The 16991-nt window shown below is 43.3% G+C and overlaps 1 protein-coding gene across 5 annotated transcripts in view; it reads right to left on the bottom strand.

Annotated features, from left to right (window-relative positions):
* MAPK8IP1 (mitogen-activated protein kinase 8 interacting protein 1) overlaps positions 1–16991 on the bottom strand; it is an 87591-nt gene that overhangs the window by 22164 nt on the left and 48436 nt on the right. For 3 of the 5 annotated variants that reach the window (XM_061610860.1, XM_061610862.1, XM_061610861.1), the window contains 2 exons: positions 8641–8874; positions 849–930 (listed from right to left, as the gene is read on the bottom strand). In XM_061610860.1, coding sequence (XP_061466844.1) covers positions 849–930; positions 8641–8874 — 316 coding nt within the window. Of the gene's footprint in view, positions 1–848; positions 931–4862; positions 5005–8640; positions 9153–16991 lie in introns of those variants that run through there. The other 2 variants (XM_061610859.1, XM_061610863.1) reach the window with 2 other exon arrangements.

The following is a 16991-nucleotide window of genomic DNA, read 5'->3' as shown; positions in this document are numbered from 1 at the left end:
TGGGTAAGGTGGAGTGGGGAGAGAGAAGAACACATAGCCAATGAAACAAGGACAACAGTGTCTGGGTACATCTTGCATAGTGAATTAAAGGGAGGGCAAAAACAGCTGTTGTAAGTCCAGCCACCCAAAGGACTAAATGTAAGGGGATGAGATGAACTGTGTCATTTGCAGGGCCTGTGGGCCATTACAATAGCCAATAATTAATACAATTAGTATCCCAACTCCTAAGTATTACCATTCACATTCCAAAGTTATTATAAAACCTAACTGGAATAGTCAGGCTTTGGAATAGTAAGGTCAAAACTGGAGTCAATAATAAAGGAACTCGTTTCCAGGAACTGAAAGGATCTTGTGCAAGTCTATGTGTTGTTATTAATTTTGTATCTGCCCCTTACTCTAAGGAACTCAAGATAGTATACATGAGGTTCTCCTCACAACCGTGTGAGGAAGGTTGGACTGGGAGAGTGTTATACTCAGGCCATATATTGTGTCTCATGTCTGATGAGGGATTTGAACCCAATTCCAACACTCACATCCACCACTTCATGTCACCTCTCATGCCACAACCTGTCTTGAGCTGAAGTAACACTTTGTGAGGTGGACTCGGGATTAAAAAAGAAAAAGAAAAAAGCTTGTTTTAAGGGAGTGCAGACAGGAGAAGTCACATGGCTCATGTCCCACCAGCCAATTAATAAAACTACAGCATCCATTTCAAGATGCAGGCCAAAGTGGAAACACAATAGAGGAATGTAGTGAGAAGATCCAAGGGCTAGAGAACATACCATCATGCAAAAAAGGAGCGGAAAAGGATAGAAAGAGGACCAGTGACTGCAGAGCACTGAACTCACCAGTTTTCAGAGGGGATGATGACCGGGACACTCGCTCCTGCCAACTGTGTTTTTTCCCCAGAGAGTTGTTATTCAGAGTGTCCTGAGGAAAAGAACAAAGGGGCCTTGTGGCACATGGCACAAAGGAGCCCCATCATTCCCCCCCTCTCTCTCACACACACACTCCAGCCTATGGCCCTGCTGCTTTCCCCTCCCCTCTCCCCCCCCCAGCCAGTCAGCTATTGTCTATGTGCATTCAGAGGGACTCATCAGCTAAGTCCATCTGTTGCTTATGCTGCTGCTGTTGTAGCCACAGATGCCAGCATCACTGTAGGCAAGGGCTAAATGGAAACAGTTGGGAAAAAAGAAGAGGCAGTGGAGCAAGACATAGGGGTGGGAGAGAAAGAAAGGGAGAAAGGGAGAAAGGGAGAAAGAAAGAAAGAAAGAAAGAAAGAAAGAAAGAAAGAAAGAAAGAAAGAAAGAAAGAAAGAAAGAAAGAAAGAAAGAAGAAAACCCTAAGCCCTGTGATCCTCCCTCACTTTTCCTTATAGCCTTGTACTGTGTCAGATAAGCAGGGCTTCTCTCCAACTCTATCTCTAGCGTCCTCAGCCTCCTTTGTGTCTCTCAGTGAGCTACTCACACAGGCATCTCTGGCTTGTCCACTGATGCTTTATCCCTGGTACTCTCAGACTCTGCCCACCTCCTTGCCAAGGAAGTCCTTGCTTTCCTCAAGTACAAGGGCCTCCATTCTTCCTTCACCTCAGCAGTAAAGGAGAATATGACAGAAAGCAGCTCCACAGAAGATGTTTCATCTGCTGATGCATTAAAAAGTGCTGCCACCTGCAAAAGACTACCCTAAACAGGCATCTAGGGCCACTCAGTTCTCACACACCAAGCACAAGGAAGGCACACACTGAGCACTAGGCTGTAGAAAGGCAGCATATAAAAATTCTAAATAAATTTAAATAAGAAAACCACTATGTGAACAGTGGGGGAGGGAGAGGGAAGGAAACATACTTCCACCAATGGTTCACACAGCAAAAGGCATGCACATGTCTGAAAAAGTCTGACTCTTGAATAACTTCGGTTTACACACATTCCAGAATTTTACCAAAAGCTAGTTCACATGTCCCCATGTTAATTTGCTACTCCCACAATTCTCATTTTGCTGAATCTGCTAGAATTAGGTTATTCTCTATGTTTTTGTTGTTATTCTCTTCTATGTTATATAAATTATTTCCTCAGTTCCAGTTGCCCAAATTCAAGTTTCCTCTGTGGCCCTTTGGAATCCTTCATTTGCTTCTCCCAAGATTTCCCAAAATAAAATTAAACTTGCAGCTAGGGGCTTCCTAGACCTTGGAAAATCAATGTGCTGGGTCCTAGCCACTATTCCCTTGCATACTGCTGGGTTTCAGGCTGAGGGCACACTTTTTGCTTCAAAAGCAGCAAGAATGGTTTTTCCGGCTGCATTATGAAGCAACTCTGTACTTGGCTGGACACACCTCCCTTCCCCACTGCTGACTTCAGATCTTTCAGGACTGCCCACAGCAATTGGGCCAATCACTATCTCTGCCTGGGACTACAGCAAAGCATTTCCATTGGCCGCAGCTGGAGGGACAATGGGTTGATCTACCAAGCAGTTGCAAAATCTGTTTGAAGCTGAATTTAAAACAGCACCACTACCGGAGCTGATCCGACAGATGATTATTATTAATGTGAAAAAGGCTACTGTAATAAGAATGAGCATTCTGGCCAATGCACATTTTTTATTTGCACTGCAAACTAACTAAAGCAAGAACCACAAACCTCTGTATGAACATCCTTTTCATCTGATGTTTGCTAAGGACTGCTAAGAGTCTCTGCGATATGTAAAGCACCAACTGTCAGTTGCTTCAGTACAGCAGAACTGATATACAGTCCCCCCCCCCCACAGGCTTTCCCTAACCCACAAGACTGGACCCTGTCTTCATTTGCCTAAATTCCCTGAATTTCTGTTTTTATGTGTTTTTATACTATTGTTTTACTGGTTTTAAGTTGTATTTTTATCGTATTGTTTTAAGTTTTATACTGTTCTGAGATTTTTAAAAATATTAATCTGTTTATAAATGGTTTTAAATAAATATATTAAAATTTGTATTTTTATAACACTCTCTGAGCACATCTGACTGGTACCATAGAATCAGGAAAATTGAGGTTAATTTAAAAATGTACTGATTATGTGCAAGTACAGTATGGAAGACAATAATGTTATAAACTTGTTGAGAACAGGCCCCTTTTCACTGACTTCTGGCATGATCAGCATAATGGTAATATTGGCTTTTTACTGCATTCTGGTTCTATATGTGTGAACAAGGCCAAAGGTTAGATCCAAATAAATAAATAAAATCAGAGCTGGGATTTCAGTCCACAAGATGATGCCAGCAGTAGGGATGGAGGAAAAATCTGATCAGTTTGCATTCAAAGCTGAATGTATCAAATTTGCACTTTCCAAAACAATATGAAACCCAGCCATCCTTTAACATTCACACTTGTCAGAATTCTGTGATGCACTTCTCCAACCAAGCAGTATTTACCCCCAAAAAAGCATATATTAGGGGAAAGTGTGCATAAAAATGAAAATACCCGTGAAAATAACAAACAAAAATGTGTTTATTAGGATATATTTGCACTAAAATGCTGAAGAATTTTCATAATTTTTTTTAAACTGCAAATTGCTGCAAAAATTTGAAGAACTGAATTTAAGATTGGAAAAATGAGAAACAGAAAGAATCAAAACTAACAGATCCTACCACACCTTTCCAGCACTGATTGTAAATCAGATTTGGGAAAATCTCATGAATGCAGAGCATAGAACTGGAACTATCTCTGGCTCTGCGATGGCACAATTTGGACCATGGAGGTTTCTATATCTCCTTGTCAAAAACCAATGTCCTGTTTCAACTGATGTTACATAACAAAAAAGTAGTCAGCAAAGTGAAATTCTGTCTTATAATTCCTAGATTCAAATAAGATATTGTGATTTGGGTTACTGCTCCTTCAGGCTCCAGCTCCCACTGCCAGCCTCTGCCCTCACAGCACCACATATATGTGGTCTGACAGACCAGCAGAAATGGCTTGGAAAGAGGCCTGCTGACATAGCTAACTGGCCTGGAAGCTCCTGTCTCTGTTCCTTTGGAAATGGACAATCTTGGCATCCAGATTTTGTCATTATTGTTGTTCCTGAACAAGCAAAACCAACAGGAAAAAAAGTCCAATTTAATCTACAGCTTTCCCTCAGTGAAAAGTGCATTAGAGCAGGTCTCACCTCAGCAAATTGTGGCATCCACAGAATCTACCAAGGCAAGCCAGGCAGAAGAAGAGTCCTTGAAGTAAATTATCACCTTTATTCTCTGGGAAATTACTCATTTCCATTGGCTGTTCCTGGCAGAGTTGGGGTGTGTGTGCAAGTGAGGTCAACCCTCTCTCTCTCTAAGCCAAACTTCATTTATATGAATATTACTCACCTACCTCATAAACACTCCTACAGCTATTGCATTTTCATCACTCACCCAATACTTACTGCCATTCTTACCCACAATATGCACACTTATATGTTTTCTGTTACATACCTACATTCATACCTATAACGAAACATATGGAGGAGTCAAAAGCATTCACCTCACTCACATCTATGAATGCTGCCTCCACACATGACTCTTTTCCTGGGCCCAAACTTGAAACTCCTGCTCCAGTGGAAGCGGTAGAAACAGAATGCAATTCTTAGCTAGTGGGAATGGGGGGCACTAGCCTTAGAGAATGGCACTGCTTTCAGGCTCCTTTCGGAGGCATCTGCTTGGCCACTGTGAGAACTGGATGCTGGTCTAGATGGGTCAAGGGCCTGATCCATCAGGACTGTTCTTATGTTTACTGTCTTCTCAGTCTTCCTTGGGCTAAAAAGATATACTGCCCATCTTCTTGCTCCTTCTCTCACATGCTCAGCATCATAATTGCAGCTCTCTCTTCCCTGCCCTTTTGGCCAAGAATTTGCATTGTTACCCAGGTATCTGGTCTTGCTGGCAGCCCCAGAGATGCCCCAAACTCCTTGGCTTCATGCTGCAGGTAACTGTGCAAAGAGTGCAGGCTCTGGCAAGGAAAAAGAAAGCAAACCTGGCATGCATTCGCTATCTTCATTGACAGGTGACAAACTTGCCCTCAGTGTCTAGGAGGGACAAGGACTCTGAACTTATGCTAATGGCCAACTCTCCACCTGATCTATTTTGCCAACTGCCATCATGAATACAAGCTTTGATTTGGCAATCAATTTGACCTGGTGACATCTGCATCCCTTCACGATCAGGATTCCTGTTAGGGAACTCCAGCCTCCTGCTGTTTTTGTTCCTCAAGACTGCTCTCACTCTTCTGCAGTGGGAAGCTTGTATCATCATTACTCTGGTGATTTAGCATACTTATCTTGGTCTGAGTTTCCCCTCTAGCATCAGCCTGGCCTTAGCTACACTTTTGTCTCAGGTAACCTCTCCCCTTAAGTAACCCAGTCTTTAAGTATTTGTCCCCAAGGAACCACTTTGGTCACCCTGATGCATGACCTACACCAGGAGAGAGACGGGGAATTGCAACCCTATTGGTTCTCCTGGATCTCTCAGCAGCTTTTGATACTAGTAACTGTTGTATCTTCCTGGAGGAGTACCACAGATTGAGAGTTGGGGGTACCATACTGTGGTGGTTCTGCTCTTATCTATGGGATCATCTTCCAGAGAATCACATTGGGGGAGGTGTTGCTCAGCACCATGGGATTTATGTTGTGGGGTTCCACAGGCACCCACCTTGTTCCCCATGCTTCTTAATATTTATACGAAGCTGCTTAGTGAGATTATCTGGGAATTTGCATATGGCACCCAGCTTTATCTGTTTATATCATCTGAGTCAGATGAAGCTGTACAGGTGGTGACCCAAAGTCTAGAGGCAGTAAAGGGCTAGAGTGGGCCAATAAACTGGTGCTGAATCCTAAATGTTACGTGGTTCCTGTGCCCAGGAACTGAGTAAGCAACCTGCTCTAGAGGGAGTCACACTTACCCTGATCAGCAGCAGGTGTATAGCTTGGGAGTGCTCCTTGATTCTAACTAGAGACTAGAGGTACAGGTGCTCTCAGTGGTGAGGAATGCATATGCCCAGTTACAACTGATTCACCACCTATAGCTGTTCCTGGACTGGGATAACCTGGCCACTGTAATCCATGCCCTGGCAAAATCCTGACTGGATTACTACAATATCCTTTACATGGGGCTGCCCCAAAGATGGTCCAGAAGCTGCAGGTAATTCAAAACGCAGCAGCTGGACTGCTGTATGGTATCTCTGGGTGGAGACATACTACACCAATCCTTTGGAAATTGCATCGGCTGCCTATATAATATTAGCAGGGCCAGCTCGGGACCCAAATGCTTGTTAGAACATCTTTCCCAGTAAAGCCTGCCCAGCAATGTGGTTCTGATCAGAATTGCCACCCTCCAAACACACATACAACTGCATTTGCAGTGGAAGATTCAAACACAGATATTCTTCGATCTCATCTTGTTTGTCCCCAAGGCAGGGCTCACAATTGCTGGTGTTGAGTTTAAAGCTGACTCTCAGCTGAACAAAAGAGTGGAAATTTCAAAGAACAGTTGAGCTGGACACACCCCTGAGTGCCACAGGGAGTATTCCAGGGTGCATGAGACTATTTCAATAGCTACTTTTCCAGTTTCACTCTCCTATGGAAGTTGGAGACACAGCTACCACAAGAGCTGCCTTCGCCAACCTGGTGCCCCCGATGTTTTGGACTACAACTCCTATCAGCCGCAGCCAGCACAGCCATGCTGGGAGTTGCACCAGGTTGGCAAAGATCTTTATCCTTGTCGCCTTTTTCTCCACAACAAGCTGTTCTGTTCTTTGGCTTGAGTTTTAGTGCTCTCCATTGTCAATTGCATAATGACACCCAGCCCCCACTTACACACACACAGTCTTCATCACCTGCAACACAGAGTGACACCTGCCTTTTAGTGCACTTTTCATGGCTAACATCACTGGGAAAATCTTCTTATTTAGTAAGTGGAGCTAATATCCCAGAACAGCTTATGATTAAAAATAGCCTCTTGTGCATGTGGAACCTTCCTTGCTTTATAAATTAAACAACAGAGAGGCAGATAAAAATATTACAAATGGCCAGCCTGTGAACAGTTATGGCATGGAGCATTGAAACCTGCACTCCCACCCCCAGATGGAGGAACACTGCATATACCAGGAAGTTAAGAACACTTGCTGTATCACACAACCCAGCCAAATGAACCATTCACACATTTCTTCTCACTTCTAAGAAATGTTCCTTTATATGCTTTGTTAGTCCTTTTTCCCTGACAAGTTGCTCCCCACCATAAATACTCCTAAATCTTCCCTGCGCTTCAACAAACTTTTTGTTTCTTTAAATGTAATAAAACAAGCAATAGGCTACTGATGCCACTATAAACCTATTATACAGATCTTTAACGTGCTGCAGGACTCTTTCTTTGTGTTTGCTTTAACAGACTAACTTGGCTGTCCTGGAATTTGTGTCTTCTGGTCTTACATTGTTCTGTTTTGAGCAAATCCCCTTTCAGCAAATACTTTATTCTTCTTTATTAGTTAGGCCCCTAATCCTGTTCAAGGGATATGTCCATCTTTCCTGACAATGGTTCCTATGGTCCAACAGGTTATAGACAACTCTGGTATGCCCAAAGATGGGCTCACAATCTTCTGGGCAAAGCCCAAAATCTCCTCTATGCCTTTTGTTGGCCCAGAAGAAATACTTTGCAACTGTTTGATACTTTCTAGCCAAAATGACAGGGAACTGTTAACCTCTTTACCTGGGAGGAGTTAATCCCATTGAACACATTGGGATTTACTTTCAAGTAAACCTGCAGAAGAATGAGCTTTTCATTTCTTTCCATCCACACCTTCTTCAACACACAGATGCACAAATATTCCCTGAACAGAGCTTCTCTTCATCAAAAGGAAAAGGGATTAACCACTTCTAGACTGAATAGCACACAAACCAAAACGTTATCTAAGGTACCCACTGCACCCTATGGGTGTCATTTCTGGGAATGCAATTCCTGTCTTCCCAAAACAGTGTCAATTCTAAAGCAGATTCCCTGTCTTCTTAACTCATGAATTTACTCTAATCTGCAGTCTGACAGCTATTAGATCCAGAACGTATTTTGAACAGGGATAACTTTTACCTTTGAGCCTGTTGACAGCACACTTCTCTCACTACTAACAGGTCCCACACATGCATGCACACACACCACACACAATCTTGGATTGTGGAGCAGCACTTTTATTTAAAGGCTGTGACTTCTACAATGCTCTGAGCCCTTCACCCCCAAACCTCTCATTTCAGAAATCAAGCACTGTAACTCACTCTTTCCCCATCTAATCCCAGGGTCTTCCACTGAATCTCTTCATTTTGGGGGAAGACAAAGCATGCAGAGCTCCAGAATATCGCAAAGGCTCACTGATAACCATTCCCAGCAACTGAAGCACATTCTTGCCCTCAAGTGACACAGACAATAGGACAAAGAAAAATCAGGAGGTTGGATGTTCGAGTTTAGGGAGGTGTCGATGCTTGATTTGTTTTGAAGTCACTGCCTTCTTTCTGTAAAGAAACACTTATCAGCTCTCCTCCTTTCCTTGATAACTATTGGAAACAATTACAGAGCAATTGTAAGCATGTCTACCCAGAAGTAAAGCACACTACTTGTTTTATTTGTGCCCCCCACCCGCCTTTCTCACCCGAGGGACCCACCTGTGTCCGAGGCACCTGTGGAAAGAGATTGAGCGTTGTGGGCCGCTTGGGTCTGTAGGTATCCATGGTTACTGGTGGGGGCTCTTTCTTGATTGGCTCAGGCGCCATCTCTTCTTCACCAGGGGTCTCCCCAGCAGCGTCAATCAGGTCTAGCTGAAGTATCTCTGCCTGGAGCCGGCTCACCTCCCCACCACCCACTCCCAGAACACTGCTGGTCTGCAGATTCACGTGGCTCTGCCAGGATATAAAAGAGAGAGAGAGAGAGAGAGTGTCTGTAAGAAAAAGCCTAAGAAGCGGGAGGGGGGAAGAAAGAGAGGAGGCGGTCAGGCAGTCTTGTCGCAGCACATCATTGACTGTTTCATCCAGGGAGAGCGGCAGGAAAGACAAGGGAAAAACAGGGGGAGAGAGGGAGGAACTAAGCAAGCTGGCCCCTGCCATTTAGCTAATGAAAAGGCACCAAGGCTTCAAATCAAAGCCACACAGAACTGTCTACTTCCCACCACATCAAAGGCTCTTGCAAGCCACCTTCACAGTAGCCAATAATAATGGACAGGCACTCCCCCCCCTCCCCAGATGAAACTAGATTCCTGCAGTAGAAATTCAGGGAAACACAGGTCAAGTTCTCAGGTTGTAAACTTGTGCCTAGACTGCACCAATTTAGAATGCAGGTAGAGGCTCATATAAGGACTACGTTTCTACTCAATCAATCCCTGCACATAGAAAACTAAGTATCAGGGAAAGAGTTCTGACCTAGCCTTTTCCCTGCTATGCTGGTTTTCTATGTGCAAAGATACCCCAAATCTTGATTTCCAGAGTAGTAGAATCGGTTCCCCCACCCCGATCATTTTCCACCTTCATTTCTATTTTTTACCTATTATCCACTATTATCCACATACTAAGATAAAAGTCAGTGATAATGTGTCATATCTACTATATATATATCACTTCTGATGGTGAATTTTGTAACTTAAGAACATATGGTGTGAACAAGTCCTTCTTTTTGCCTGTATATATGGTTGCATGGAAAATATTGAGAGGAAGCTCTAACTAAAGTCTAAGCACAGACAAGTATGGAGAGAAAATCTGAGGAATATTGTATACCACAAGAAGAGGGAGCTATAGTTAAACAGGGTTTAATTTCCCAGGGCCAGGGGCTACCACTTCTCATGCTTCGCAGTCCATCCTCCAAGGTCATCTCCCCTCTTGGCCAGTCTCTGATATCAGAAGCAACCATGGCTACAAGAAAAGTGGTGACAGAAGAATCTGCAGGAAGAAAAGAATCAGGCTGAGGGAAGCTTCAGTACCCTATCCACATGCCCCTTTTGGAGCCCCAACTCCTTCCTTTACAATTGATGGGAGTAGACCTGCAATTAAAGACACAGGGTGGTATCCAACCAAAGTATACTCAGAGTTAGGCCCAGTAAAATCAATAAACTTAGTCATGTTTAAGTCTATTGACTTTAATAAACTTCCCCTGAGTTGGCCATTCCTGGAGGCATGAATACGGGCTCTCTGACTGGATCCAGCTGCTGCTTGTAACAGATTTGAATGAATGTAAAGCTGCCCTATACTGAGTCAGACCATTGGTGTATCTTGCTCAATACTGCCTACACTGACTGGCAGTGACTCTCCAGGGTTTCAGACAGGGAATCTTTCCCAGTCCTACCTGGAGATGCTGAAGATTGAACCTGGGACTTTCTGCATGCAAAGCAGATACTCTACCACTGAGCTATAGCCCTTTTGTTGTGTGATTCCAAAATGACAGAGCTGTATACATTCTTTTAATGAATAATCAGGCTTTACCTTCCATCCATAATTCACCGACAGCCTGAAAATGGCAACTGTCTCATCTGCAGTGACCACATGCAATGATTCAAAGAGTACAAAGGACCCATTTCAAATATGAATCTTGTGTGTGGATTGCCACATATGACAGCTGCAAACACACTTATTTCATTACATGTGTATATGGCATATAAACTCACTGGCAAGCTGTAACAAACCACACTTTCCAGGAAATCCTAGAGGTGTAGCTGCGAGTTCTTGCTGCGGAAATAACCAATAGTGTTGTAGCACCTTAAAGACTATGAATGGTATTCAATGCTTGTTCTACTCAGAATAGAAGTTAATTGACATGACTGACTTAGGTTCATTAATTTCAATGGGTCTATTCTGAGTAGGAGTTAGTTGACTACAACCCTAATACATGTATTGAGAATATAAGCTTTCATGGACTAGAGACAACTTCATCAAGTGTAAATTCCCAGCAGGTGCACATGCAATGAAAAACACGTGTGATTATTACAGTGATCTACACATAAGTTCACATTATTTTGCATAGGAGTTCTCACATTACTAGCAGATGAGCAAACTTGGGCTTTGTGTGGAGCAGGGATGGGGAACCCATAACCCTCGAGCTCAGCCTTTCCCAACCAGTGTGCCTCCAGATGATGTTGGACCACAACTCCTATCAGCCTCAGCCAGCATTGCCAATGGTCAGGAAAGATGGGAATTGTGGTCCAACAACATCTGGAGGCACACTGGTTGGGAAAGGCTGCTCTAGCTGATGTTGGGAGCCCCATTAGCTCCAGGTAGCATGGCCAATAGTCGGAGATGATGGGAGCTGTACACCAGCAAAGTTTGGGAGGCCCACAGGTTCCCCACTCCGGTGTAGAGAAAGCAAGTACTAGAAACACAAAACTGATGCTGACCTCTGCTGCCACCTAATGGAATATTGCCTAGGTGTTTCTAAGGAAGTAATGCTAAGGCAATTTGGGCATGGTAAGTTTTCCTAACTTCTGTTAAAATTCACATGGAAGTCAGTGCTCAGCAAAACCAAATCCTCAAAGTGTTCCACTGAAATGCCTACTGAGATGCAAACACTGAGAGTTTATGGTTGGAGCTAATTGAAAATGGTGGCGGAGAGTGCCTGCATGCCTCCAAAAGGCATAAAGTAATAAAATAATAAATAGTCTTGATCCCTTTGGCCACCCAACCCAACCTGTAATTAAAATACTACTTTCAGTCTCTATGGGGCAGGCCTACAAAATTATCATCTAAGCAGCCTAATTTAGATAGGAAAAGTCATTTTGTTGTTGCTAGTTTTAAACAACTGGAGTCGGAAGCCCTTGCCAATCTACTGCAAATCAGCCAGAGATCCACCCCTGCTTTAGAGGATGTTTTATCATTCTTACTTAAAATGCTTCTAGTTTCTGTGATTCATAAAGTACGAATGCATTAACATTCTTTGCAGTACAATTCTATTCATGTCTACTCAGAAGTAAGAGTTCAATGAGATTTACTCTTAGGTAAATTTATGTATAGGATTGCAGCCTTAATTAGCAAAACTTCCTTTAAATTTCTTTTCAGATTCACATAAAGTAAAGGTGTCCCCGCACTTGTAGTGCGAGTCGTTTCCGACTCTTAGGGTGACTTCTTACGACGTTTACTAGGCAGACCATATATATGGGGTGGGATTGCCAGTTCCGTCTCCGGCCTTTCTTTACCCCCCAGCATATGCCGCGTACTCATTTTACCGACCACGGATGGATGGAAGGCTGAGTGGACCTCGACCCCTTTTACTGGAGATTCGACTTCCTCCTTTTGTTGGAATCGAACTCCGGCCATGAGCAGAGCTTTGGCTGCGTTACCGCCGCTTACCACTCTGCGCCACGGAGGATCTCACATAACAGTGTCTTAATATTTTTTTAACCTCAGAAAGCATCCTTGTACCTCCAATAATAATCTCTGTGCCATCAATAACCTTCCCAGCCAACAAGTCACCGTTACTTTGTCCTTTAATTATATTTTGGCTCTGTTAACAGGACACATTTGTTGTAGTCTTGCAGATAGATTACTGTACTGAAAAACTGCTGTTAAATCATCAAGTACTGCTCCCATGCTTGCCTCAACTACTTTGGTAAGTGAATAATAATAGTTATATAAAAGCTAACACATTTCAAGTGATTGGAATGCATTACATATTATTATTGTTAATTAATTAATTTTATATCCCACCCTTCCTTCCTAAGGAGCCCAGGGTGGCAAACACATAAACAAAACAATTTAACAAAAAAAAAGCATTAAAAAAATTAAAAACATTCTAAAACACAGTTACAGTAAAAACATTCTAAAGCATAGTTACAGTTAAAAACATTATCTCATCCAGTGATCTTTGAGTTGCCAGGAACAGTCCCCTTTAGCCATCAAATATAAATAGGAATGTTTTCAAATTACTCTTGAAACTATGCTTGCTGAGGCTGATGAGAGCTGGAGTCCAACAACATCTGGAGGCCTGCAGGTTCTCTATCCTGGTATAAATGCTTACTTTTGTGCCATTTGAGGTTTGCATTATTGTGAGATCTACACTTTTCAAGCGTAAGTCCTGAATTGCCCAGACTTAATTTGTAATCAATTTTCTAGATTTATGTTCTTAATAAATATAGATTTAATAATATGCAGTTCACTGAAGCTGCACTAATAATTGCAGCATCATGATATCCATGGACATACAGATCATTCAGACTTTTAAACACTAAAACTGAAGGTTGTTCGTGGACTTCTGTTTTGTGCATTTTTCTGTAACTCTAGCTTTACCATAGCATCAGTTGTCTTCAATAAGAATACCGTTTTGTTTTGTCTTTAATTTGGAATATTTCCTTCTCACTGAGAAAGCCTCTATATTTTTGCCTGCATTCTTGATTATATGTTGGGATCATATCAGCGAAAAAGTTCATTTTTTCCTTCTACTTGGGTAGCTCAGAGTTCCTTTCTCAGTTCTTCTCTTTCAAACTCATATTTATTCCTGGTGATACAGCATACATCTTTAGTACATTTATATACATAAACAGTCACCACTTGCCTCTGGGGAGCAGGGCTGTGGATCATCAAGCTGTCTATTCTACATGCTGCACTTAAGAACCGGCAGATACACTATGAAGTAATAGACTGAGCGCAACATCAAATCCCTGTCTAGAAATATACATTATCCAGAAATGTTGGAGGCCTGGAAAAGAAAGTGGGTGTGGGGGGAGGGGGAAGGGACAGGTTATCTATAACAATGAATTGCTTTCAAAACTAAGTTGTACATATTTTACAGTCCTTCCCTATTAACTCGGTCACTGTGCTCTGCAGGTGAGGGCCTCCTGCAGATACCATCTGATCAGGAGGTTCGTTCTGCGCAACATAAGAAATGGACCTTTAGTATAGTGGCACCTACCCTTTGGAATTCCCTCCCCTTAAATATTAGGCAGGCGCTATCTCTGTTATCTTTTTGGCGCCTACTGAAGACCTTCCTCTTTCAACAAGCCTTTTAAACAGAGATCTTATCCCAGTTTGCATCTTGTGTTGGAATTGCTTTTTAATATGTTTTAAAGATTAAAAAAAAAATCTTTAAAAATTTTCTTAAACTGTTTTAAAGATACTTTGTTCTTAATATGTTTTTAGTGTTTTATCACTTGCTGTTTGCTGCCCTAGGCTCCTTCTGGGAGGGAGGGAGGAATATAAATTGAAATACATAATCTGATGTATACAAAATTAAAAGTTTAAAATGTGGCACAACAATTTCTATTCCAGCACGTCACTTTTACCAGTTACTTTTCACTGGCATGGCAAACTAATCAAACTTACTATTTATGCAGGACGATAGAGTGGCCCCACATTATGGAAGAGCTTCCATTGTGGGATGCAGCATAACAGTGTTAGACAAAATGATACCATAAAATTGTCAACTGTACAGTTTGATGTAGTCAGAATTATTTAGCTACATATCCAACCAGAGCATTGGTGGGGAACCTATTGCAGACCTCCCCATTTAGCCTGCAAGGTGGTTTTGAATAACCACACCCACCTGTCAATCACTTGACATAATCTGATATCATGCAGCAGACTGGTGCCGAATTCCAAAGGAAGAATGGGTAGTGCAATATATAAATGCGCTCCCAATTCTTCCTTCCCAGATGCCACTTCAATTCAGCACTTCCTGAATCTGGTGCTTTTTCTCTTGCCCTGCAGAGTGACATAAAAAGGTACCAAGTTCAAAAGGCACCATATTCAATCAGGAAAGGAAGAACCAGGAGCACACACTTATTTATTTATTTTATTTTTATTTATTATTTTATTTATACCCCTTCCTTCCTTCCAACAGGAGCCCAGGGCGGCAAACAGAAACACTAAAAACCACTTTAAAACATCATAAGAAGACCTTAAAATACATTAAAACAAAATAATGTTAAAAACATTTAAAAAGCTTAAAAATATCTTTTAAAAAGGTTAAAGATATTAAAAGACATATTAAAAGCAATTCTAACACAGACGCAGACTGGGATAGGTCTCAACTTAAAAGGCTTGTTGGAAGAGGAAAGTCTTCAAAAGCAACCAAAAAGATAACAGAGATAGCGCCTGCCTAATATTTAAAGGGAGCTAATTCCACAAGGTAGGTGCCGCCACACTAAAGGTCCATTTCCTATGTTGTGCAGAAAGGACCTCCTGATAAGATGGTATTTGCAGAATGCCCTCAGCTGCAGAGTGCAGTGATCGACTGGGTATATAAAGGGTAAGATGGTCTTTCAGGTATCCTGGTCCCAAGCTGTATAGGGCTTTGTATGCCAAAACTAGAACCTTGAACTTGGCCCGGTAGCAAATGGGCAGCCTGTGCAGTTATTTCAGAAGCAGGATGACATGTTGGCGATACCCTGCCCCAGTGATCAGTCTCGTAGCTGCATTTTGCACTAGCTGCAGCTTCCAGACCAACCTCAAGGGCAGTCCCACATAGAGTGCATTACAGTAATCCAGCCTGGAGGTTACCAGTGTGTGGACAACAGTGGCCAGGCTATCCCGGTCCAGAAACGGCTGCAGCTGTCTTATCAGCCGAAGCTGGTAAAAGGCACTCCTAGCCACAGAGGCCACCTGGGCCTCTAGCGACAAAGAGGGATCCAGGAGCACCCTCAGACTACAGACCTGTTCTTTCAGAGGGAGTACGACCCCATCCTAAGCAGGCAACTGACCAATTATCCGAACTCGGGAACCACCAACCCACAGCGCCTCCGTCTTGCTAGGATTCAGACTCAGTTTATTGGCCCTCATCCAGCCCACCACCGAGTCCAGGCAGCGGTCCAGGGCTTCCGCGGCCTCTCCCGATTCAGATGTTATGGAGAAACAGAGCTGGGTATCATCAGCATACTGCTGACACCTTGCCCCAAATCTCCTGATGACCGCTCCCAAGGGCTTCATATAGACGTTAAACAGCATGGGGGACAAGATGGTACCCTGCGGCACCCCACAGCACAACTGCCAGGGGGCCGAAAGACAGTCACCCAATGCTATTCTCTGAGAGCGACCTTGGAGATAGGATCGGAACCACTGTAAAACAGTGCCTCCAATACCCAGCTCACCAAGTCAGCCCAGAAGGATCCATGGTTAATGGTGTCAAAAGCCACTGTGAGATCAAGTAAGAATAACAGGGTCGCACTCCCCCTGTTCTTCTCCCAATAAAGGTCATCCATCAGGGCAACCAAGGCCAATTCAGTCCCGTAACCAGGCCTGAACCGAGACTGGGATGGGTCAAGATAATCTGTTTCATCCAAGAGTACTTGCAATTGCTGCGCCACAATCCTCTCAATCACCTTCCCTAAAAAGGGGGTATTTGCAACCGGTCGGTAGTTGTCACAAACCAATGGGTCCAGGGTGGGCTTTTTCAGGAGTGGTTGGATCACCACCTTCTTCAAGGCAGCTGGAACCACTCCCTCCCGCAATGATGCGTTGACCACACTCTGGATCCACTCAGTCAAACCCTCTTGGCAAGTTTTAATAAGCCAAGAAGGACAAGGGTTGAGAGGACACGTTGTTGGCCACATCATCACAAGCACCTTGTCCACGTCATCAGGCCGCATCAACTGAAACCATTTCCAAGAAGTTGCAGCAGACTTTGCACTGGACATCTCATTGGGGACTACAGTAGACATGGATGGGGCATCAAGACTGCTATGGAGGCGAGCAACTTTACCTTCAAAGTGCCTAGCAAACAATTCACAGTGGGCCTCCGAAGGGTCCAAAACTCCATTTCCTGGAGTTGATGTCAACAGACTCCTGACAATACGGAAAAGCTCCACTGGATGGCTACTTGAGGATGCAATGGAGGCAGAGAAGTGGGCCTTCTTCACTGCCCTCACCACCACACAGTAGGCATGGTTATGATGTTTTACTCATGCCCGATCAGCCTCACAGCACGTCTTTTGCCACTTGCGCTCTAGCCGTCATCCAGCCTGTTTCATTGCCCTTAGCTCACTGGTGTACCAAGGTGCAGACCGGGCTCCACAATGCCGGAGAGGGAGCTCAGGAGCAACCATGTCAAG

This window comes from Rhineura floridana, chromosome 2, assembly GCF_030035675.1.
Source record: "Rhineura floridana isolate rRhiFlo1 chromosome 2, rRhiFlo1.hap2, whole genome shotgun sequence".
Lineage (NCBI taxonomy): Eukaryota > Metazoa > Chordata > Lepidosauria > Squamata > Rhineuridae > Rhineura > Rhineura floridana.
Note: the sequence above shows the minus strand (reverse complement) of the source record. Positions and strands in the feature narration are given on the sequence as shown.